This window comes from Peromyscus leucopus, chromosome 17, assembly GCF_004664715.2.
Source record: "Peromyscus leucopus breed LL Stock chromosome 17, UCI_PerLeu_2.1, whole genome shotgun sequence".
NCBI classification, from domain to species: Eukaryota; Metazoa; Chordata; class Mammalia; order Rodentia; family Cricetidae; genus Peromyscus; species Peromyscus leucopus.
The window spans coordinates 11,548,210-11,573,517 of record NC_051077.1 but is presented as its reverse complement, the minus strand read 5'-3'; the positions used below and the strand labels follow the sequence as shown (position 1 = coordinate 11,573,517).

The 25,308-nt window shown below is 41.0% G+C and overlaps 1 protein-coding gene across 3 annotated transcripts in view; it reads right to left on the bottom strand.

Annotated features, from left to right (window-relative positions):
* The window catches only part of Zmat4 (zinc finger matrin-type 4), a 396,765-nt gene that overhangs the window by 48,990 nt on the left and 322,467 nt on the right, over positions 1-25,308 (bottom strand). For 2 of the 3 annotated variants that reach the window (XM_028887784.2, XM_028887787.2), the window contains one exon: positions 1,483-1,579. In XM_028887784.2, the coding sequence (XP_028743617.1) occupies positions 1,483-1,579 (97 nt within the window). Of the gene's footprint in view, positions 1-1,478; positions 1,580-25,308 lie in introns of all 3 variants that reach the window. The other variant, XM_028887786.2, reaches the window with a different exon arrangement.

Genomic DNA, 25,308 nt, shown 5'->3' with positions numbered 1-25,308 from the left:
CCTACAGGCCAATCTTATGGAGGCATTTTCTCAGTTGAGGTTCCTTTGACTCAGATAACTCTATCTTGTGTAATGTTAACAAACAAACAAACAAAAACTAACAAGGACACCTCTCAACATGGAGATCCATGCTGAGCACCAAAAATGAACTATTCCTCATTGTGTATCTTCTGTACCAACATCCTAGGAAAACTGGCCTCACTCATGCCTTCCTCAGTACCTTCTCATGGCTCTGATATGCACACACTGTTGAGAACAACCTTCCCAGCTGGCTGGGGTTCCCTAAGAGAAAGGCAGACACCTACTCACCTGTCCCCAAGCTACAGGGGCGTCTGACACACAGTGGCACTCAATAAATGTTTGTTGGATGTCATTAATTATTCATGGGGCCTTAATACAGTCAGCTCTGTTCAATGATTCTCTTGATGAATTATTTAGAAATGAAAACAACTGCATCTAGTTAGATTCCAACCTTTTGAGACATTCTTTGTTCCGTATACCCTATTGTATGAGTGTTTTCTTAACAGCCTCAGCACTGCCTACACACTGCTGGCCATGGTGATAGTGATGCTGGAAGCATGCAGGAAGGGAGGTGAGATGATGCAGGGAGCCTACAGCCTGTTCCAGCTTAAAAATCTGAGGCTCTTCTGGGCGCAAACAAATCAAGCAGGCTGTTATTTAAGTGACAATACATGCGCACGCATGTGTTCGTGTGTGTGTGTGTGTGTGTGTGTGTGTGTGCGCGCGTGCGCGCCGCCGCGCTGCGTGCGTGTGCGCGCGTGCGTGTGCTGTGGCGTGCGTGCTTATATCTGATGAATTAAATATACCATGGGATTTATTACGTTTTCATAATAGTTGACAACATATACCCAGACTGGGAATACACTAGGAGATAGTCACAGAATTTGACCATATAACACAGAAGTTTAATACAGCCTACAAATAGGGATCACGTTGGTTACTAAAAAATACAATATAGTTCTGAAAGTTTCTTCAAGACCATAAAGCAGGCTGAATTACTTTTGAAAAAAAAATCCCATTATTTGTGCTGAAGTGGGAGAAGCAGCTGTTCCTTCAGTAACGCTCGGCACATTTTGATGGCTAGCTCAAGGAACAGAAATGTCAAGGAGACTTTGGAGATAAGAAGATAAAATCTATATCTGTCTGCTTTTTTGAGATAAATAACATGTCTGGTTTTAATGATTTTGCAAAAACAAGTCCACAGGAAGAACCAAGGAGTGGAAAGAGAAAGAGTGGGAACAGAGAAAGGGGTGGGACCGGAACAGAGTGGGAACAGAGAAGGGGTAGGGACAGGGAAATAGTGGGAACAGAGAAAGAGTGGAGATAGGGAAAGGGTAGGGGTAGGGAAAGAGGAGGAACTGGGAAAGAATGGAACAGAAAGAATGGGAACAGAGAGTAAGCGGGAACATAAAGAGTGGGCACAGAAAGATGGGAACGGGGTAGAGCGGAAACAGTACCTACTTGGTCTGATGTTTCGATCCTTGCAGGTGTGCATGGTACTGTTCTATTGAGTTGAGCGACACACTACAGATGGTGCATCTGTAAGTCCGCCTCAGACCTGTGGGTGACAGACAGACATGGTTAGCTGCGTCTTGCCATCAGGCCCGGTGACGGATGAATGTTAGAATCTCCACAGAGGCAAGTTCTGAGTATCAGAGAAGACACTGGGTCCCCTGTACCGGGGCCACTCCTGGCAATCCTTCTAGAGCCCAGCCACCAGACTCAGCAGAAGTGGGACTGTGCAGGTGCTTAGAAGCAGCATCTTCTGTTTATAGATGGCTGAAGGATAAAAACAAATGACTCTGAACTCAAGATAAATATTTTGGGAATTTTCTAACTCAAACCAAGAAGTATGCTGCTTTTCTCCCCTAAGTCATATAGTTATGTTTTCTATCTCTATAGTAAATTAAAAGCAAAACAAATAAGCAAAAAACTAACCAAACAAACAAACAAAAACCCTCTCCCATTCCTTTGCCATCTCCTGTACAAACCAGAACTGAAGTGTAACACTAGATGTTATAACCTCCGTGTGATATTATGATTGTCATATAAAATGCAAGTAACCAATAGAAATAAAATTAACCAAAACTCCATCCTTGGGGTCTGACTTCCCATCAGAGTTAAGACCATCTATGTATTCCCCTCTTTATTCAGTTGCCTCATTAAGACAACATCAGCTTTGGGCTAGGCACTAGGCATTCCGAAATAGAAAAGATGCCCATTTGCTTTCAAGGAATTTAGCAAAATCTTGGAGTGTTTCAGAGCACTGATTTAACCAAAGGAAAATTTGGTGTTCACCAAGCAGCATTATCTACCTCACATTAACCCTCCAGTGCGGTAGAGATCCACAATGGCGCACATTCCTCCTCCTGCTGTACCCCTAAAAGGGAGAAAAGCTGAAGCTAATGCTGAATCCTACAAGCCGGCTGTGCCTCCTAGTCAGTGTGAGACCCTTGCAAGGAAAGACGAGCCTATGCCAGTTTGCACAGTCTCTGAGACTTAACTTGTCATTCCCCACTGCTTCTTAAGTATCCAACTGCATCCTCAGCCTCAGAGGGACCAGGGGAAACACAGTGAGGAGAAGAAAGAACAAAGTCCCAGAGGACAACCCCAAGCTCCAGGAAGGAGAAGGAAGAACCCCACCACACATGTCTTCGTGATAATCAGCGGGAGCATCTGCTCTGCCCTGGATATGTTAGTGGGAATGTCCCGTGCCTGTGGATGAGCAAAGGATTTCCTGACATTGAAAATTCAGGCCATGAGAGAATGAGCCCCCTACAGAGGCAATGGGAACGGGAAGCATGGGAAAAGGAGAATTGTGTCGAAGTCTGACTTCAGAGGCCAGCAGTTGTGCTGATGGAGTGGAGGTAGCACTCCTGCTCTGAACATCAGCAATGTGAGCAAAGGGTCAAAGTTCACAGCACAGTGCCTCAGAGTGTGGGTCTGACCTCAAGCAGCTGCCCAGGAAAAACCTCTGTGGCAGGGATCCTCAACCTTCCTAACTCTGCCGTTCAAAACAGTTCCTTACATTGCGGTGACCCCCGACCACAAAATTAGTTCATTGCTAGATCACAACTGTAATTTTGCTACTGTTATGAATCATAATGAATCAAATATCTGATCTGCAGGATAGCTGATGTGCAACCCTGTGCAAGGGTTGTGTGACCCCCGAAAGGGTTGCGATCTACAGGTTGAGAACCACTGTTCTATAGGTTCTGTTCAGTAAGCTGTGCATAGAGTCAGAATGTGTTTCAAACCAGAACCCCATCCTACCCTATACTCAAACAACAGCTAGGCATGGTGGCACATACCTTTAATTCCAGCACTCAGGAGGCAAAGACAGGTGATTTTCTCTGTGAGTTCAAGGCTAGCCTGTTCTACAGAGAGAGTTCCAGGACAGCCAGGGCAACACAGAGAAAGCCTGTCTGGAAATAGGTGCCCCCTCCCAAAACAAACAAACAAACAAAAAAGGACAAACAAGAACAAAACTCCACGACTTCGCCCATCAGATCAGACTTCTCACACTCCTTGAAGCCTGACTTAGGATCAGCTAAGGTGGATCTTAGGAATGAAAACTAAGTTGCTCCATTAAAAAGAGCTGAGCTTGCAAAGTCTTTCCACTGCAGAAGGATTATCCTGCTCCCCCAACCCAGAGGCTATAAGTTATCACAGCCAGTATAGAAGTTGTCAGGATGCTTATCCAGGCCTGGTCCATGCTGCTCTTTTATGCATAGAATCAAAATATGAAATCCGGCTTCAGGCAGTAACTCCCTCAAGAGGTCTCCATCAATCTTTTCATAATAAACAGTAACTGCCGTGTGTGAGTTCGCCTTAGAGTTCACACTAATCAAAGGGCTCCTCATGAAAAAAAAAAAAAAAAAAAAAAAACGGAGGTTCAGTTTGGCAATAGGCATAAATATTTATGTTTAAAACTGGGAACTTTTAAGAACATCAACAAATCTAAAAAAAATATTCTGATCTGCTGCTTTCCAGAAGTAGTCTTTGTGCTCTGCTGCCAAACTGAGGCATGGGCTGGGGATGGCAGGTACTTTATCGCAATGCAAACTACAGGGGCAATGGACTGCAAGGCCGTGGGCATTCATAAGAACAATGGTAGAGGGAACCTCCCACACACAAGACGTGGCACTCTCAGTGGGAATTTGGGGCTTTTTTAATACTTAGTTGAAATCCTAACTGCTTTGGAATTATATGGCTCTTTTCCCTCAGGGAACTAGAGAATCTAATTATTAAATCAAAAGTGTCAACTTCCTTACTGAATCCATTTCAGCACAATAACACATTAATAGCATCCTAAAGCCCTGGAGTCTAATAAGACGGTGTGGGAAGAAGACAGAGAGTTTCTGACTTGGACGATCCAGAAGGATCTTCTTGAAGACACGTGCCTTTGTATTTATATTTCCCAGCACTGTGTTTATAAAAACAGATGGGTTTGGAGAATTTAGCAGAATGTGACGCCTCAATGTGTCTTTTCAAGTCTAGTAAAACTAGAGTCCACATGGCTTCAGCTGCATTCACTGTACATTAGAGAAACAGTACCGAGCCTATATTATGGTGCCAAGTATTTTGCTGAATGCCTAGGATATTGGAAATAATAAGGCACCATATGTTTCCTTATAGAGCTATTGGAAAGAAAGGCAAACAATGAGTTAAGGACCTCTGAGCTCTGGGCACAGAGAGGGCACTCCTAGTCCTTCAAAGGGAAGTTACTCTTGCACTGGACAGCTGTGGTGATATTTTATTTGTACTGAAATGTGATGATATTTTATTTGTATGTTAATAAATAAAGTTTGCCTGGAGATCAGAGGAAATAGCAAGCCATTTAAGTAAACATAAAAGACAGGCAGTGGTAGCACACACCCTTAATCCGATCACTTGGCAGGCAGGGTCCCTGTGTGTTCAAGGACACACTGGGAACAGAGCCAAGCATGGTGACACACGCCTTTAATCCCAGTACCAACCATAGAGACCTGAAGGTCTATACAGACAAGCCAGTACCAACCATAGAGACATGGAGATCTATACATACAGGCAGTGATAAGAAAGTGAGGTATCTGGGCTAAGAGCCAATGAGAAGGCAGAAAAGCAAGGCAATAAAGGCAAAGGTATGACAGAAAGTAGCTCGCACATTTGGAAGCTGCAGAGCTGGTGAGTTAAGGTTGGCTGGTGTCTCTTCCTATTTCCTTGATCTCTAAGGCTTTCATCCCTATATTTGGCTCCATGTTTTTTTTTTGTTTGTTTTGTTTTGTTTTTTATGTAATAAGACCGCTTAGAAATTCGTCTACAGACAGTAGTAAACAGACTCACAACTGCTCAATACTTGATGATAGAGTGCTCCACCCTAAGACTCACCTACCTCCTTCCAAGGCTTAGGGAACATCATGGAGGAATGGGCAGAGAAAGAATGTATGTGTCAGAGGTTGAGGAGGACTTCTGTGAAACAGTGTCTACTGGACATGGCAGGGGTAGCGCTCCTGAACTCACAGCAGCTATGGTCACCTGAATAAGACCTGAACAGGATCCAGCAAGGAATGGGGGCGGGGTTCTCAAGGCCCCATCCCTAGATGAGGAGCAATTGGCACTTAATGCCTGCTGGGGAAGGAAGAATCAGTTGTATTTGGGAATACAGCCCCTGGTAGGTTGGCCTTGGTCCAGTGTATGGCCCACACTCTTCCCCATGTGGTCATCACTAATTCAACTCAGTGGGCTCTATGAGAAGTCTGATAAAAACAGGACAACAATGTGTCTGCAAGCTGATGCTGGGTAAGGAACAGTCCAGGGAGAGGAGTCAGCATGTGGAATGCAGAGGAAGTAATGAGCCTGAGTGAAAGATAGTTTTAAAAAAGGAAAAGAAAGGATGAATTAGAGAAGCAAAACATCCTTGTCAATCCAGAATTCAACACCCATTAGTACACCACTTGAAACCCAAGGGAGAGCAAATATATGCCCATGAACAAAACCTAGCCATGCACTATGCCTGCAGACTTGAACTTCTACTGTGGCATAAAGTTTTTAATTTGAGGGAAGGCAAAAGCAAAACACAGAAGAAAAAAAAACAAAAAACCTCATACCAGGTTGAAATTGAGATGTACCTGCAAAACCCAGCACGAACACCAGAAAAGATGAATATGGTACTAGCCAGATGGCATAAGCTGGACTATCACCATTAGATGCCCAGGTCTCACATGGGGAAAGAAGGGAATGTCCTGAACACTGTCCTCAGACCCCAATGTGTATTGTGACATGCATGTGTGCATACCCACATATACAATGCACACACATTCACACTTGCACACATAAATAAATTTCAAAATGTAAAGAAAAAAGAAAATAATGAAGATATGGGTAACTATCTTTTAAAATTGCTCTTAGTTCACCCAAAGGCCACTAACAACTCAGATATGGTATTTAGTGTTCATAGCATGCATCAAGTTCAAGCAAAGAATGAGCAGGAGTAAAAAAACACTACTGAAGGGTTGTTTTATTTATATGAAGTAGTGCAGTTTTAACTCTAAAAACGACAGTGGGAATTTAAGGAAGGGATAATTCTATATGCTCTTTTACAGCAACTAGTAAACAAATATAAAGAGCTAAGGACAGAGGACATAATGCAGAATGGTGTTTCTATTAGCCCAAAGTGAGATGGGGTAAGAGTGGAAAAAAACCATGGAACTATGGGAAAGGGACTCTCAGTCAGTACAGTGTTTGTTCTCCAAGCATGAGGACCTGGATTTGGTTCCCTGGCACCCATGTTAATATCTGCGTGCAGCACCAGGTGATAATGGTCCTAGCACTGTGCAGGTGGAGATAGGAGAATTCCTGGAGATTTCTGGCCACCTATTCTACCAAATCAGTGAGCTCCAGATCAGACAGATAAAAGACACACAGAGCATATACATCACACACACACATACACAAACACACACACACACAAACACACACCACCCTACACACATGTACCATACACATCAACACACACATATATGCCACACACATACCCCATGCACATATACAACATACACATATAACATACATATATACCACACACATACCCCCCCAAACACAGCCCTCACATATACATGGAAAAATAAAAATAGAAAACAAGTGGAACAAATAAAAAGAAAAAACAAACAGCAAAGTTATGTAACTAAATTCAATCACATTAATAATTATATTAAATATAAATAGGTTAAAAAAAAGATCTCAAAATGCCAAAATTGTTAGCTTGCTTGAAAACCAAGACCCAAATATATCAAACACATGCTTCAGTTAATGGTGGATTTTGTATACTTAGAGGCTATGACTAAAGGGGTTGAAATTGATTCAGTAGAACAATAAGTTGAGAACTAAAGGGGATGAAATTGATTCATTAGAATAGTAAGAACTAGAGGGGCTGGAATTGATTTATTAGAATAGTAAGTTAAGAAAGAGTCAATGCTTCTGTCTATGTCTGAACAGACTTCATGGCAAGGCATTTCCCAGACATGAAGAGGGCACTTTATAACGATAAGGGGAGGGCTTCATCAGGAGAACATAACTCGAAATGTCATCGAGCTAACATAAGCTTAAGAACAGGTAATAAAAAACCCTATAAAACCAAAGGAAAAAAGAGTCAGGACCACATGATGGGGAATATTCACATGAAGCTCTTGGTAGTTGTTAGAGAAACAGGATAAAAATCAACAGTGTCTAGAAAACCTGAGCAAAAGTGCCAGCCATCGTGTACTAATTTCTAACTGTAAGCACAACTCTAGTTGCTCACTGGGAGATGCCCATGTGAAGTGTGTGCTGAGCTCCTGCAAACCCCAGAAACTTAAAGGAAGTTTTGATGACAATTCAATTAAATTAGAAATAAATCACAGTAAGATTTGCAAAGCATCTAAAATATTTCTGAATCACTCCTGATAAAGAAAAGCAGAAGACAGCTTGAACCAAATAAAGAAAACATTCCAGATGCTATTGTGAAGGCTTTAGAGATATTTATAGTCTCAACCCTATGACAGTAGACAATGACAAGTACTTCAACCAAACTGAAGAAAGAAGGGAAAACTGTAAGTAATAGGAACAAAGGACAGGGAAACATCCACATAAAAATTAATAAAACCAAATTCTGGTCTTTGTAAAGATGATTTCAAATATTGCCCCCAAGCACATTGAACAGAGATTAAAAACAAACAAGCAAACACATACCACCCAAATAACGTAGACATCAATTCAGACAACACGGGCCAATTTGTAATAGCAATAAAAGAATATTATGAGCATTTAATATTCAACTAAACCTTAGAATATGCATGAGTTGGGCGCAACTACCAGAACTAAGAGGACAGTCATTCACCAAGAGACACAAATTGGTTATCAAGCATTTCCTACATAAAAAGATGGAAACCCAGATGGTTGCTCTGGAAAATTCTATCAAATACTGAGGGATTTTGTAACTTTACAACAACACACTCTTGGAAGATGGAGAGGAAAAAATACCAACATGTGCAGAGGAAGATGTTTCGGAAGTTTCTGCATCCAGGACCAAAATTCCCAGCAAACTAGAAGAAAATTTTATTTTGTAGAGAATGCCTATGTAAGTTCTACAGCTTAAAAAAATATCATCCAATGCTAGAATAATGGACAGTTTCCTCCAATTAAGAAAAAAACAAAAAACCAGAATGTCACTTGGAGAAGGGCTGCTAGTATCAAACCCAGGGTCTGTCCGTGCTGAGCTCTATTACAGCAAGATGTGAACTTCATGCTGGCAGTGTTAGGCTACACCACCAGTGAAGAAAAGGAAGGAAAAAGCATCCAGATGGGAAAGGAGGAAGTAAAATAGTCTTTATATATTCATAGAAGACATTATTAAATAGAAAATCCTAAAAGGACAAGCAAATGACTACAGCTAGAACACAGAAATTCAGGAAAGCAACCACACACAAGATCAATAGGAGAATTTGTATTGTTTTCATCACTGCCTCCAATTGGAAAATGCCGTTGTCTAATATCATTATAATACAACCCCAAACCACTTTTAAAATGGGAGTAAGTTTAACAGTAGTGTAAAAGATCAAAACCAACAAACAGTTTTTGAGAGAAATCAATAGGAACTGATGAAGATACAGAAACCTAGAAACAGGTTCATGGACTGAATCCACACTGTAGCACCATTGATATATCACCGATTCATTGTAAATGCATTAAAATGTTAATGGGCTCTTTGTACACTGAGACATGTAAACTGAGATAGAGAGGGAAATGAAGAGACCTAGAATGGCCAAGACAGTTTGGAAAAAGAAAAACAGTTTAAGGGGCCATATTGAGGAGCTGGTGATGCTCAGTCAGCACTGGGTGGACACAGGGGGCCCGTGAGGAAGGATGGAATCAAGAAGGGTTGTGCTCATTAAAGGTAAGGTGAATGTCAGTAAAGATTTCAAGGCAGTTCAACTGGGAGGAAAGCTTTTCTATGAGTGGATAAATGTATGACACTAACAAAACAATTAGGGTTGGCTTGAGCTACCAATACACATGAACATAATAGGATTGAAGAGGTGATATGGCTCAGTAAAAAGACTACAAACCCACTGACCTGATTCAATCTCTAGAACCCATATAAAAGTACAAAGAGAGAATCAGCTCCACAAAATTATCCTCTGACCATTCACATGTGCGTGTGTGTGTGTGTGTGTGTGTATGCACGCACACACACACACACACACACACACACACCATACACCACAATAATAAATAGAATAAAAAATAAAACTAAAGCTGTTAATACATTAACGTTTACACTTAATGTTATGTTAATACATAACATCTTACATTTAAATATAAGTGCTAAAACTATAGAACTTCTATAAAACATAAAGACTATAAAATATCTTCATGAATATGTAGGAAGAATATACTATGGAGGTAACTGCAAATACATGAAAAAGGATAAAACACATTTTATAAAGAAGATTTTACTTAGGAAAGATGCCATTTAGACATAGAGCAGTACTACCTGGGGAGAGATACATCCAGTGCAGGGATGTGTCTAGAATGCAGAATTAACTCCTTCCAATTTATCACTAAAAGACAAACAAGTTTTTCAAACAGCACACTACTTGATCAGATGTGTCATAAGGAAAGATATAAATATGATCAATAAGTTTGTGAAAAACTATTCTGCTTCAGTGGTCTCTGGAGAGATGCAAATTAAATGAATGATTAGTCACCATCTCACATCTAATGCAAACACTGCCTTCAAATAAAACAATGCCAAGTGTGACTAACCATGTGAACAACCAGAATTCACACATTCCTGGGGCAACTGGAAATGGCGCCCCTTGGAGAAGCCATCTGGTGGTTTCTTCTGAAGTTATAATCACACACCTAACTGTTTAGGGGTTTACCCTAGAGAAATAAAAAGCTGTGTGAGGGTCTGTGTGTGTGTGTGGGAGGGGGTCTGTCTGTCTGTCTGAGAGTGTGTGTACATGTCTGAGAGTATGTGTATGTATGTATGTGTGTGAATGTATGAGTGTGAATGTATGAGTGTGTGTGTGTGTGCAAAACCTATATATAGATGTTTATAGCAGCTTTAATTGTATTTGCCAAACAATGAAAGTGTCCATCAACACAAGAATTGATAAATTAAGATATACTTAAATAATAGCACAAAAATGAGAAAAAAAATCAATGTACTAATTAATATAGCAACATAGATGAGTCTCAAAAACATTCTATTTTGGTAAAGCACTAGATACAGAAAGGCAAATCCTGTGTGATCCCACTGATGGAATAGTGGAGACACCAAAATTTTCCTGGAAAAGCAGGGTTCAGAACAATGCTCCCTTTGGCAATGGGAACTAACAAGTGAAAAATGGGAAAATGTGAAGAAATAATGTCTTCTATTTTGACGTAGGATGGCAATTACAAGGTATGTTGACTTATTAAACTTTATTATATTGAATACCTAAGACCTGCACTTCCCACTTTAGTTTTTAAAATGCATGGCTACAGTTTACACAAAAACTGCAGCTAACCAGAAACTTGAGTTTTGTCCTTTTCCCTCTGTTGTTTTTATAGTATTGAATTACCTAGCTACATTCTCCATGTTGATACTGTGACAGCCTTGCCCCACACAGGGAAATGTGCACACATGTTCGAATTGCAGTGCTCCATGAATTGGGATCCTCTGTTGAGGATGACTCAGAATATAAAGGTAAGAACCGTGTGCTGGCTATTCTTGGTTCTCAACTTGACTATATCTGGAATTAACAAAATCCCCAAAATGGAGTGGCACACCTATGAGGTATTTTTGCTTAATTTGAAGTGGGAAGATCTGGTTCTTATCTGGATCTTTAAGGTGGGAAGACACACCTATGATCTGCACCATGCCTTCTGCTAGAAGCCTGTATAAGGAAATGGAAGAAGGAAGCTTTTGTTCTTTGCCTGCTTGCTCCAGCCTCATTAGTAAGTCCATTCCTTTCCTGGTGTTAGAGTCTACTTCTCTGGAATTCTGACATTTACTGAAGACTGGCTGAGACATCTAGTCTCCTGGACTGAAAAATGACTGTTCTTGGAACTTTTATTCATGGGCGTCCATTGTTGGATTAGCTGGACCACAGCCTATAAGTCATTCTAATTAGTTGTGTGTGTGTGTGTGTGTGTGTGTGTGTGTGTGTGTGAGAGAGAGAGAGAGAGAGAGAGAGAGAGAGAGAGAGAGAGAGAGAGAGAGAGAAGGAGGGAGGGAGGGAGGGAGGAGGGAGGAGGGAGGGAGGGGGAGAGAGATTCTACAAATTCTGTTATGCTAGAGAACCCTAATACAAACAGAAAAACAGCTTTGATTTTTAATTATTTCTTCAAGTTCTTGGTCTTAAATATCCATCAATCAAATTGTCCTATAAGTGGCTTTGTCTTCCTCCAACACACAATAATTTTGTATTTTAAAGTTTTATAACATGTGTCTTAGCTAAGCACAGCTGGGCTTTCTCTGCCACTTGGCTCATCCACCCACTCATTTCAGGACTCTAGAAGCAGATTCCATCGTCACTGTGAGCAGATGAGGAGACTGGAGGGAAGATTTCTGCGGAAGTGAGAGTGCAGACAGAGCTGGCTTTGAAGTCACACACTGTGGTTCAGAGTCCGTGGTCCCTGCACTATGCACACTGACTCCAAACATTGTGGTTCAGACTCTGGTCTCTGTACTGTGCACACTGCCTCCACACACTGTGGTTCAGACTCTGGTCCCTGTACTGTGCACACTGACTCCACACACTGTGGTTCAGAATCTGTGGTCCCTATACAGTGGTTCAGACTCTTTGGCAGACTGCCTCCAGGATAGGTGACTAGGAAGAGTCTCTTTGGGGTCATCAGGCCCACATCCTCATACAGTACTCAAACATTTAGATTCATAAAGCCACAGATAGTTTCCCCTAATTTATAGAGATTGAGTAGCTGAAATTAGTGAAAGAAAGCAGATTTATTTATAGTTTGGAAAACTCAGCGAGGGAAAGCTTAAGTTTCTTATCCTGTAGTAAGGTTACAAATTCATAGAAAATACTAAACAAAAGACAGTAAATGGTGCACGTTAGGTTAGCTGTAAAACAAGCTGCTCTACTGTGTGAACTCTCTTCCTTCTAGACAGGTTTCTCCTCCAGCTGGTGCAAAGGCTTACACACACACACACACACACACACACACACACACACACACACACACACACCAGCCTGGGATTCCTGGAGAGGATTTAATTCTGTGTGGTCCATTGTGGGGTTCAGTTGTCTAATAGCAGAAAGGAGGGAAGGAAGTTTCCCTCTCTAAGCATGAGCTGAACAAGGATGACATCAATGGATATGCCAGCGTAGATGGAGGAGAACTACAAGGCTTCAAGCCTGCACAAAGAACTACAGGCAACTAACTAATGCTGAGACTGGGAGGAAGTCTTCCCCAGCGAAGAGCACACCAAATGGTTATCCAATACCAAATGGTCAGCCCTGAACACACACATACATTAGTAACATTATGTAGAATGAGCAGGCTATATTTAGGAATCTATATGAATATATATACATACATTTATGTAATAATAATTAACAAAAAGGAGGCTATAAATTTGAAAAGAAGCAAGAAAGGCTGTATGGAAGGGTTTGAAGGAAAGAAATGGAAGGTAGACATGGTATAATCATATTATAATCCCCAAGATAAGAGAAAAGTGTTATCTAAAAAAGAGTTCTTTTCCTCCTGCCAGGATCTGTGCAGTTATACACTGCCCCTGGAAACTTGAGAATCAAGTGGGTGTTCTCAGAACAGGAGCCTGGGTCCCACACATGCTGAGCTGCAGTGAATCTGTACTGGAACCTTGAGATCACTATTATTATAAATCCACAAATTTGGGGGCAAAACATTTTTTTCTTGTCCAAACCGAACGAGCTGTGTTCAGTTGCTGTGTCTTTGACAAGCAGAATTGCTCTTTGTATCTTCTCTAAGCCCACCAGTGGACAGGAATACCCACCCACTGGGGGCACATTCTTAAGCTCAGCTGAACTCAGTTCAAGCCTGAGTGAGCTTTTTTTGGTACAGTTACCTGATATATGTTTATATATACATATGTGTATATATACATATGTGTATATATACATGTACATACACACATACATACATATACATTATATATATATATTATATATATATATATATATATCACATACTCGGTCAAAATGCTGGGAATAAGCAATTGTGAGTGTTCATCCTTAAATGGGACATCAACATCAACACACCCTTCTTCCCTCAAGGCTTCAAGCATATCAAGAAAGAAAGAAGTAAGAGCAGGAGGATGGAGAGGAGGGGCGCTGTGAGATGGTGTCTTTTGGACATGGCAGAGCTATCCCAGTCCTGCTATCCCAGTCTCGAGGCATGAACTCACACAAGCTGTGGTTGCCTATACAAGACCTGCACAATATGGAACCTGTCATATCATGCTGTCAAAATTCCAGCACTGACGGGGAAGAGGCTCGTGAGGCCTTTAGTGAGGAGCTATTGGCAGTTGAAGGGGGGGGAGAGTCAGTTTTGGGGTGTGTGTGGCCACTGGTAGGTTTCCCACCCCACTGCACCCATTTGCATATGAGTGGTGCTAACAATACTCAGTGGGTTATTTTTTTAAAAAGAGAGAGAAAACACCAAGGACATGAAATTAGGGAGGCCTGAGGGAGTTGGGGGGAGCTAGTGAAGGTGTAAAATGCATTATAAACATACATAAAATTTTCAGACTGAATTAAAAGTATATAAAAATACCTTAGTTTGAGATGGCTTTGTGAGGTAGATGAAATGTAATGTCTGTGGTGAAAATATGGGGTCTAGAACAACTGTCAGGTCTCCATCAAAATTCCAAGTACTCGGGAAGTACTCTGGGACTGGAGCTCAGTTTCCATGGAGGAATTGGGAAGCCATGCATGGGAACAATGAATGTGGCTCACACACTCAGTCTTAGGCTTGCATGATGGAAATGGCTCCTCTCTACGGGTTGAATCTACAAAAACCTCGCTTTGCCACAGCCCAGATTAGCAGGTAGTAAGCTGCTCCTCCACATTTGAGATACTCTAAACACCACAGAGAGTATCTAAATGCTTTCTGAATTCAACCCATCGCCTACAGGCATAGACTACAGGGTACCAAATAGCTAATTAAACAGAGAACACACACTTTCTAAAACAGTCCTTTCTTTGTTTGAATAGTGAATATGCAAAGCTTTGAAAGCTGAATCTGTGAAGCAAAGGCTTACCATCCTCAAAAGCCATTTCCAAACAAACAAACCCTAAAGAGAGGGAATGTATTCTCAGCAATTAAAAGGCAATTCTATCTATGTTGGATGCCCGGCCCTCTCAGGGGCTGGGAAATAAGTTGTCATCAGTGAACATTCAGAAGGGACAGAGTAGTTCAACCTAAATGCTAACACTCTAGAGGACGATGTAGATCTATTTCACTAGGCAATGGCGGGTTGTAAGCTCTGATGGTTTGAACAAATCCACCTCAATATAGCTTTAATTTAGTTGTAAAGATGATCAATAATTGCTCTCATGTTATTCTTTGCAACTTACAAGAAAGCCAGAGAACTGAACAGTTTTGATTTTGTTTTGGGGGATCTGAATCAAAGGCAAGGCAAATATAGATAGTCTGTCTGAATCTACCCATTTGAACTGTACTCAAGTGATTTTTTAGCCATATGTTAAATAACAACAAATGTTGTTCTGATGTTGATGTGGTATAAGTGGAAACAGATAAGAGGTGAGATGTGCTTTTTTCTGTGTATCTTGTAGCACGGCCAATGATGTCAGTGCATACAGCAAGTGATAACATCAACATTGGGTGTGACATTTTCATGAAATTTATTTTCTCTAGGATACAATTTTGGCTTCATATTACCTCAGTCATGAACTGGGCTATGCTCTTAATAGGGAGTTGTGGATTGTGGCATCAAGTTAGCAATACATTAAAGTAACCCTCAACTGTGTTCTTGTGAGTTACAATCTGGGATCAGTGGGAAAATGGAGCACTATATAGGATGCTATGACCAAGTCAGCCATCATGTCCCTTCTCTTCTCCTCCTTCTCTATGATATCTACAACAAAGGCTGAACACATGTCCCTTCTCCTCCTCTATGGCATCTATACCCAAGTCATCATGCATGTTCCTTCTCTTCCTGTTCTATGGCATCTATACCCAAGTCATCATGCATGACCCTTCTCCTCCCCCTCTCTCTTCTCTTCTGTTCTATTGTATCTACAACAAAGTCAACACACATGCCATGTCCCTTCTCTTCCTTATCTTTGCTATTGCTCTTCAAGGCAACTAATCTCTTCCTAGTGGCTCCTATGATTGCCTCAAAATGCATCAATAGTCGTGATACCACCCCCACAGTTGTCGATAAACTTGGATATATGCTTTTGGCTATATCACCCGAGGTCCCAATGAACAGTCCTAACATACTTCCACCTATCTCTCTTCAGTTGTATGAGTCCAAAGGCTCTGGGGTGCACTGGGAGAGGCTTGCAGCAAGAGCCAGAGCTGAAAAGACAAGAGCCAAAATGTCCTACTTGTCAATAATTCCTTATAACTACTCAGATTTCACACGATGCTGTCCTTTCTGCCTCTTGCCCTCTGTGACTCACACAGACTGGCTAGGGGTCCCATGTATCTTTGTTGTTCTTATAGCTCATTTGCTGAGCCTTGTTTGATCCATAGATGTCACGATCCCCCAAGTGGCCAGCCAGTGTTCTATGTCAAGTCCTGGCTATCTGCTGCCTCCCTGCAGAACTGACCTCCTAATAGAGCTGTTCCAATTGAAAGTCTTCAACAACAGAGAAGAGAATCACCTTTAAAGGTAGTGATGCACCTCTGACTATTTGATTTAGAGAAAGGTTGTTGTGATTGTGGACTTCAAACCATCATGACCATATGCACACCTGTACTGCTGGAAGCTTCAGACTGACATCTGACAGCTGATGGCCCCACTGTGACTTCGATAGGTGACTTTCCTCATGATAGGAGCCTCATGATTTGAAACATCTATCCCAATAGTGTCGCCTATTTATAGTTTCACACCCAATTACCTCACATACAATCCAGCACAAAGCAGCAGAATTCACAGGCTGATGAGGGAACTCGTTGCTTTTAGAAACCAAAGACCTTGTATAAAGACTAGAAAATGACACTCCTCGATAATCCCTAGATACACTGGGCCTCAGACTTGGGAGAAAGGAAGAAATGATAAGAGCCCTGCTGATCATTTTTAGGGGAAGAAATCTATATTTTTGCCATTCTATGCTTACTATTTAACCATGATGCATCTTTGTTTCCTAATCTATAGAACAGAGGGGGAAATTAAAACCATTCAGAGTTCATATTAGAATTAAATGAATTAATATGAGAATGTAACACAGGAAACACGAACAGCTCAATGAATGTAAGTGACAATGAATAGTTGCATTTTATTTCAATTAATTATTTATTTCTCTTAGCTTCCAAAGAATTAAGTTTCACTGTGGTGTTCTTCAAATTTGTTTTTGCGGTTTTTCTCTACTACACTTCTCCCCACCCTCTTCTCTTCTTTGTGCCTTCCCACCCCCAACAGGCTACTTTCTATATTCATGTTACAGATGACCCTTTTTGCCTTTCCTGCATTTCTGAGCACTCCTGTTCCTCTCCCTTAATCTCCAGCCTAGTTCAAAGTCTACACCCATTTTCCCAATCCCTCATGTACATACATACAAATGGATGATGGCTTGAACAAAAATGAAGATTCCACTCATGAGTGGAATAATTTAACGGTCTAGAAAGAACGCTTGCTTGGTAACAGGCACATACATGGCATCCTGGCAGGCTGCCTTCTCCACAGATGCTCTTTATTCCATCTTTTGACAGGTCACGTGATTCCTAATTTACTCATCAGCCCATACATTGTCTTAGCTTAGAGTTGAATGGAAAATGATCCCTAGTCCTCATTCAAAACTGTGTTTTGAAAACACCATGAGACAAAAATGACAAGAGCTGCTTTTGACAATGCTGCTGACACCAAGGATCTCAACATGCTTGGCGTTTTTTATTTTAAATTGAGTGTCTGAGGCTACTGAGTATATTAATAGCTAAGTTCATAAACCAAATATACCCACAAATCAGAAGAGTCTGTTGAAATTAGTATAACTGCATCTTCTTTTATTCTTAAGAGCACACACAGAGGCCTGATCTGAGGAATTGTTTTTTTTTTTTTTATACTTAGTTGTTTATTCCTTTTATCAATAGCCTCTGCTGACATACCATTTGCTCTCTTGGGTCCTTGCAAATCCTGGCTCCCTGACAGACTCTGATGTGTCCAAATGGGAGGAAAGGTTTCGTAACCCCCACTGTCAACACGCAGAGGCCTTTCAAGCACATAGGTTTGCAGGTCAGCTTACACCCAATGTCTGCAGGTAAGGAAGGCAACCTTGTCTCCTCGCTTAGCCTTCCCATAGAGAAATGGGAGATATGAATGACAGGAGGCAGAAGAATGGTGTGAAACCAGCAATGAGACCCATTAACTGAGATAAAAATTTCATCTGCGGCATCTATGACCATGGTCATTTAATACTTAGCACAGTTCTTCTCTCTCTCTCCTCTCCCTCCCTCTCTCTCTCTCTCTGCTAAGGAAAATATAAATATAAAATAGTTATTTTAGGATTTAAGACTACTATCATTATAGACACAAGTGGATGAATATGACTGATAAATTGAAGGATGGGCACATTTTCTGTAAAGCAATGGTGCAGTATTAACTAACAAATTTTCCAGCATGCTTTTGCATGTAATAACTTTGCAAATTAGAGTCTTAGAAAATGATAGAGAAGGGGGTGACTTTGTAGAAGGGAACTGTCCCAACCTAGAACTGACTGTACACATGCGCACAGTGGGCCAACATGAATCAGTGCAATGCAGACCTTTGTCTTTTCAGCTATGTGTTTGAGAGGAAGCCACTGGGATGAGACAGAAAAAGGTCACTTTAAGGGCACATGGAGCCATGATAGCTATGAATGTGTCCCAACACAAAGTCATAAAGTTAGAGCAGTATGACAATTTTTTGTGTGGTTCTCAAACATAAATTTTGTAGATGGCAACATGGTCACAATGCTACACAAACTAAGCATATTCATGTTGTGTATGTCTGGCTGGAGTATGGCTTCCAAGGTGTCATATTCCAAGCACAATCAAATGTCATCATATTACATGTTTTCATAGTGAGTAGGCAAGTGAAACCATAATTACCAATAATGCTTAGACTCCATTGAAAATGAAAGTAGTTGATGCTATTTAGAAGACCAATACACACTCATATTTTTTAGGGCTACTTCTATAGTCACACCCCAAGTACCACTGTCATGTCTTACGTTTCACACCTGTTTCCTGTTGCATCATAGCTGAGACGCAGAAGGGTCCAAAACTTGTTTTCTAGTTTCCTATAAATACTCACAATAAAAATAAATTCACTCTCCTGTCTATTATTATGTTTTTAATCCTTGTATGGCTTCTATAATATCTCTAAAGAAAGCGGAATCCCCCAAGAAGGATAATTACAGATGCAGGAAGATTATTCCATGCAAAGTGGGCAAGTGACCATTTTTTTCCTCAAGGCAAAAGAGTGAGGCAATCCACTTAGTTTGCAGGGAATTTCTGCAAGTTTTTATGTTTCAGCCTCATGGCTTTCTGAGCATGAAAGTCAGCACTGTAGCATTCTATCAGACATCCCAGTGACCCTCTTCCCTCTTCCCTTCATCACCCACAAACCCCATCGAGCTGCAGCATCTCATGCTTGCCCCATGCACGCTCATCTCCCACATGTGGGCATGGCATGGGTCCCAGCTCCTTCAGCCTTTCTTTAGATGGTACTTGTTCAATGAGATCCATCTCCAAAACTCCAGCTATACTGGTGACCTTCTCCCCCAACTCCCCTTTTTATCTTATTCTCCAAAGCACAGCAGCAGTGTGTTAGATGTTACATATTTTACTTCAAAAAAGATTCTGAAATTCTAAACTAAATTCCAATATTAAGAAGGGTAGATTAGTTTTGTCTTCCATTAACTCTTACAGTTCCATAGCCAGGAGTGTCTGACACATAAAAATACAAAATAAATGTTCACCTAGAAGCACGAGTGACTAGCCATTGAAAGGTACAGAAATATTCATCTTTAAAGGACAAGCAACATGCTCCTCTGCTTTATTTTCTTGTTTTGTTTTGGTAGGAAAGTTCAGTGAGCTAGTATTTGAAGTTTCTGTTGGTTTAAAACCATGCTCCCAGGGGTTGGGAATTTAGCTCAGTGGTAGAGCACTTGCCTAGCAAGCACAAGGCCCTGGGTTCAGTCCTCAGCTCTGGAAAATTAAAATAAATAAATAAATTAATTAATTAAATAAACTAAAACTGTGCTCCCTGAACAAGCAGGGGTTTTCTGCAGCGATTATAATGTTTCCCCAGCCCAATTCTAATCTGCCTTCTCAAAATTAGTTTAAAAAAGAAAGACTGTATACATTTTTTAAAACTTCCTGAATTTTAACAAACTTATTATTCATACTATATTATAGCATTGTTCTATTTAAAAATAGAACCCATTCATTTTTTTATTTTTACATGTTAATATGTGAGAGATATGCTTAATATTAGAGTCAAGTAGCATAGAATGTATATTTAAAGGACACAATGGATTAGTTTTGGATTCTGTGTAAACAGGCATAGAACAATAAATAAAGCATCAGTTCTAGCATTTGAAGATCTAGAAGTTTTTCCTTGACTCTGGAACCTCCCCCTCCTCCCCACCCCCTACCACCTGACTCTGGAAGTTTTTCTCTGACCCCAGAAACTCTTTCCTGATGTTCCAACCAACAGAAAGCTTCATCAAGCATCTGTATTGTCATACCATTTGTCCTGATCAGCCAATAAAAGTGACTGGTATTTAGTGAAAAGTTACAATTTTCTGTTGAAAGGAATTGACCAAAATAATTTAGTAAGTAGGTATACTCAAATCAGAAGTTTTGAAAATGAGGTTTCCTGAATTACAAATATTTGACATTAACCTTCAGTTTGAAATATTCTTTTGTTTTTGTTTTTGTTTTGAGATTGTAATTTAATTACAACATTTCTCCCTTCCCTTTCTTCCCTCCAGATCTGCTCATGTGTCTCTCCTCTCTCTCTCCTTCAAACCCATGGCCTCTTTTTCCACTAATTGCTATTGCGCGCGCGCGCGCACGCGCGCACACACACACACACACACACACACACACGCATACATGCACACATGCAGGCATATGTGTGCATGTGTTTGGGGGGGTATTCCTAAATATTCCTGTTCAGCCTGTATGATATTACTTTTATGTATATTGTCAGGACTACTTGACACTGGACAACTGCTGTGGATATCGCTGTGTATAAATAAAACACTGAGTGGCCAGTATCCAGGCAGGAAGTATAGGTGGGACTAGCAGAGAGGAGGGGGAAAGGAGAGGAAGGCAGAGGAAGGAGACTCCCGCTGCCCTTCAGGGAACAGCATGTAGAGACAACAGGTAAAGCCACGGAACATGTGGCAACATATAGATTAACAAAAATGGACTGAGTATAAGAGTAAGAGATAGACAATGGTAGGCCTGAGCTAATGGCCAAGCAGTTTAAGTAATATAAGCATCTGAGTGATTGTTTTATACGTGGGTTATGGGACTGCGGGGGCTTGGTGGGACCTGGAGAGAAGCTCTCCAGCAACAGACAACCAATTGATGTGCTCTTCCCAGGGGAAGAGCACCTCTCCCACTCCCAGCTCTCCTAAGTCACCTATAGTTCTTTGTACAGAGCTAGAACTTCCTGGGCATTCCCCACCCAGTTCGGAGTGTTCACTAGTGTCAACTTGCTCAGCTAATGTTTGGGCAGTCATACTGTTGAGACTTTATCCGTATGATTCCTAATATCACTAGGAGACACAATCTCACAGCAAACTCTCTGATCTTCTGGCTCTTACAATCTTCCTGCCCTCTCTTCTATGATGTTCCTAGAGCCTGAGGCATGGGGGTGTGTTGTAGATGTGTCCATTGAGAGTGGGCTACACAACTCTTCATTTTGATTGGTTGTGGTTTTCTGTCGTCGTTTCCATCTGTTGCAAAGAGAAGTTTCCTTTATGAAGGATGAAGTTTACATTTATCTATGAATATAAGTACCAATGTTTATATATTGTCGTCAGCAAGTATGCTAGTTTAGTAAATTGGTGGTTGTAGATTCTCTTCCAATAACCATGAACTAACTAGCACTGAGTAACTAGATAGGTTTCCAGTTTTGTTAATTAGGTTTTATGAAAATTTAGTGTTCCAGAGTCTCTGATAATATTTTTTATTCATTTTCTCGCTACTTTATTTTAATTGTCTAGCACTCTGGACTCCTGTGCTACTTGGGTATAAAATTCTAAAGAAGGAGGAATAGTTGTTTTACTCATGTATTTCCAACATTGCTTTATTCATGTATTTCCAACACTGTTTCATTCATTTATTTTCAATTGCCTGACACACAGTAGATATTTCATTGAGATCTATGCTTAAGACTAATTAGCAGAATGATATGGTTCAACACACAAACTTGTATATAAATATAAATATGTATAAGTATACATCTATACATGTATATACTTACTATAAACACATTTATGATACAGATATAAGCTGACATTCAAGAAATAGAAGAAGTAAATTTCCTAGATAAAATTAGAAAATTTCACCAAAGAAGGAGTTTCTAACATTTAGAGATTCTTCATAAGGTATGTGCTCAATACAACAATATCATATATTTGCAGGTAATTGCATCAGATTGAAAAGTTCAAAAGTTAAAGCAAGCACAAGAAGACAAGCTAAGTAAAGATGATTATGGGGGAAATGTCATCTTCCTTTAGACTTAGAATTGAAGTGTGTGAAGAATTGCCTTCAGATGAGCTATAGTGGCTTTTTGTGGCTTTCCTTCCTGGAATTGTGCCTGGAAACAGGTGGAGGCAGGGTTAAACATACACCAAATGGGAATGTATGTGGAGGTGGCCACACTGCATGAGAAGAGCAGGGTGAAGTATGCAAGCTCCTGTCCCCCAGCCTAAAAGAACCTCTCATTCCAGCAGCAGTGCCTCTCTGACCTGTGCTTCTTCCTCATGAAGGCTGAGGTGTCCTCTGCCTAACTTGGATGCTGTCTGCACTAATCATGGAAAGTTTGGAGCTCTTGTTGCCCCTGATCTATTCAAACCGGTGTGATTTTATTGTAGAATATTATTTTAAGATGTGTTACATGTGTTTATGCCATGTAACATTTGTTTTAATGATGCAAAGATGTGCTGCATTCTTTTATGTTGTATCTGTTTAACTCTATGAAGCTGTGTTACCGTGCCTGTCTAAAACACCTGATTGGTCTAATAAAGAGCTGAATGGCCAATAGTGAGGCAGGAGAAAGGATAGGTAGGGCTGTCAAACAGAAAGAAGTAATAGAAGGAGAAATATGGGAGGAACAATCAAGGAGCAAGACAAGGTGGAGGATATCAGAGGCCAGCCATCCAGGTATACAGCAAGCCACAGAATAAGAAGTAAAGAAAGACACACAGAAAGAGAAAGATAAAATCCCAGAGACATAAGCTAAACAGGATAATTTAAGTTTAAAAAAGCTGGCTAAAAACAAGCCAAGCTAAGACCAGGCATTCATAAGACATATAAGCCTCCATGTGTTTTATTTGGGAGCTGGGTGATGGGCCCCCCAAAAGAGTAAAGAGTAAAAACAACCAACAACACATTTTCACTCTCCTACCTTACCTCTCCACACTTAAGCCACATACTGCCTCATGGGAATGGTTCCATCTCTATGCAATTACCCACAGCTGCTAAATGTGTGTATATACATGCATGGAGGAATGCTGAGCATGCAGATGACAGAGAAAACTGCTTCTCGCCATTATAAATAAAGCTGTATAGCCTGATCTGCTACTTTCCCAATGCCTACCATTCCCCTGAGGATAAAAGTCAGCAGATGAGGAAGGTCATGTGTCTCATGTTCAGGCATTCTGTTGTTCTGACTTCCACTCTGGCTCGACCTATGCTAGCTTCTACAAGAAAATACAGACCAACGATAGCATCATCCCATGGTACAGAATGTAAACGAGGTCTGGTCTGGGTGCTGCCTAGTACGGAGTTCCTACATTTCTCTGGTGAGTTGCCTGCCTGCTGTGGTGGGTCCAGCAAGTCCTTGGTGTCCTCCAGCCCATGCTGATCTCTAGAAGAGACTAATGAACTCCAATCTCACCAGCTCACTGCAGCAATAACTGCTGCTGTGACCTCACCCTGCTGTTGGCTCATGCTAGACTGCTGGGCCTCTGTGGGAGTCTATGGTTAAGTATATCAGACCCCAGTTCCTCTCCAAGTCCAGAGGATGCTCCTTGACATGGTTCTCTGCTTGAGTCCATGTTCTGGAGTGTGCTTACTCCTCATATCCATGTCTATGCTATTCCACTGTAGATTACATGAAGGGACCACAGAGCTCTACTGAGTTCCAGGAAAGACAAACCTAAAAAATGGATCTCATTGTCAGTGTGAATTATTGGTTAGGTACTTTGAGTTCCAGAGAAACAATGTAATGGATCAAATAGGTAAGGGTCTCCTAGAGGCTGCTGTGTGTGCTAAGGAATACTGGAGACTCCAACTCACAGTGGTTAGAGGGCAGAAATTTTACAAGATAGAAGTTGAAGCTTTACAACTTTCACTTCAGCAGCTTAAAAAAAAACTTTAACTAAAACCTTCATCAAGGGCACCAACAAGCCCCAGAAGGGTCCTTTCTGAGAAGTGATTCCAGAATTTTTCTCAAGGTATCTTGTAGTGAAGAACTTAATGACTTAATTTTTATGATGCTGCAGACCATACTTTTACAAAAGTCAACAAAAAATTTAACTATTACAACAATAAACTGAAAGCAAACACATAAAATCTGAGCTGAAAGTTTTCTCATAAAATTCAGAGACTTGGAATGACAAATTCAGTATTTCTAAATGTGCACCCTCAGTTTGTGCAGGTATATATCTGTGTGCTGATGAATGATGTCCTCTTCCCTGCCCACCTGCCCACCGGGGCATTGGTTCCTCACCTGAGCTTCCCTGCAGATGGATGACAGCATTTAACCTGCTCATCTGTTCATCATGTACTGGCTCTTCACCCAGGCTTCCCTGGACTGCAGTGCAATGGACACTACCCATGTTCTCCAATCTTCATCAGCCTGATCTCCCATCAGCCCTCTGTGCCTGAACAAAATATGTGCAAATACAGCTGCAGATGATGACGTCACAGCTGAGATTTCTTTTCTGGGTTCACCTAGTCTTTCTTTCCTGCCCTTCCTTTCCAGTTCAGTTGAAGTAGAACAGACTTGGGGTCTACCTGTCCTCACTCCTCTAAACTTGCAAGTTTGGAACCTGGCTTCCTGCAAGTCTTTCATCCTCACTGTTCATCAGACCATGTGTGGGAAGGTTTAACAAATACCCACTGTGTGCACTCAGCCCACAGAGCCCAGAGTCAGAGAGGACAAAGGTCATGGGATTTCCCATACAACTAGGCACACATGGCTACAGATTCAGAACTTTGTCCCCCCATCCCAGCCTGGCTATTTATTAGATGTCACTGATGAACCCAAGTCATTGTAACAGGTTCCAGTGGCTGAACAACCTTCCTTTCTTTACAAATGAAATTACAAGGATTCTAAAAATAAATGCCCACCACAATATGGAGTCT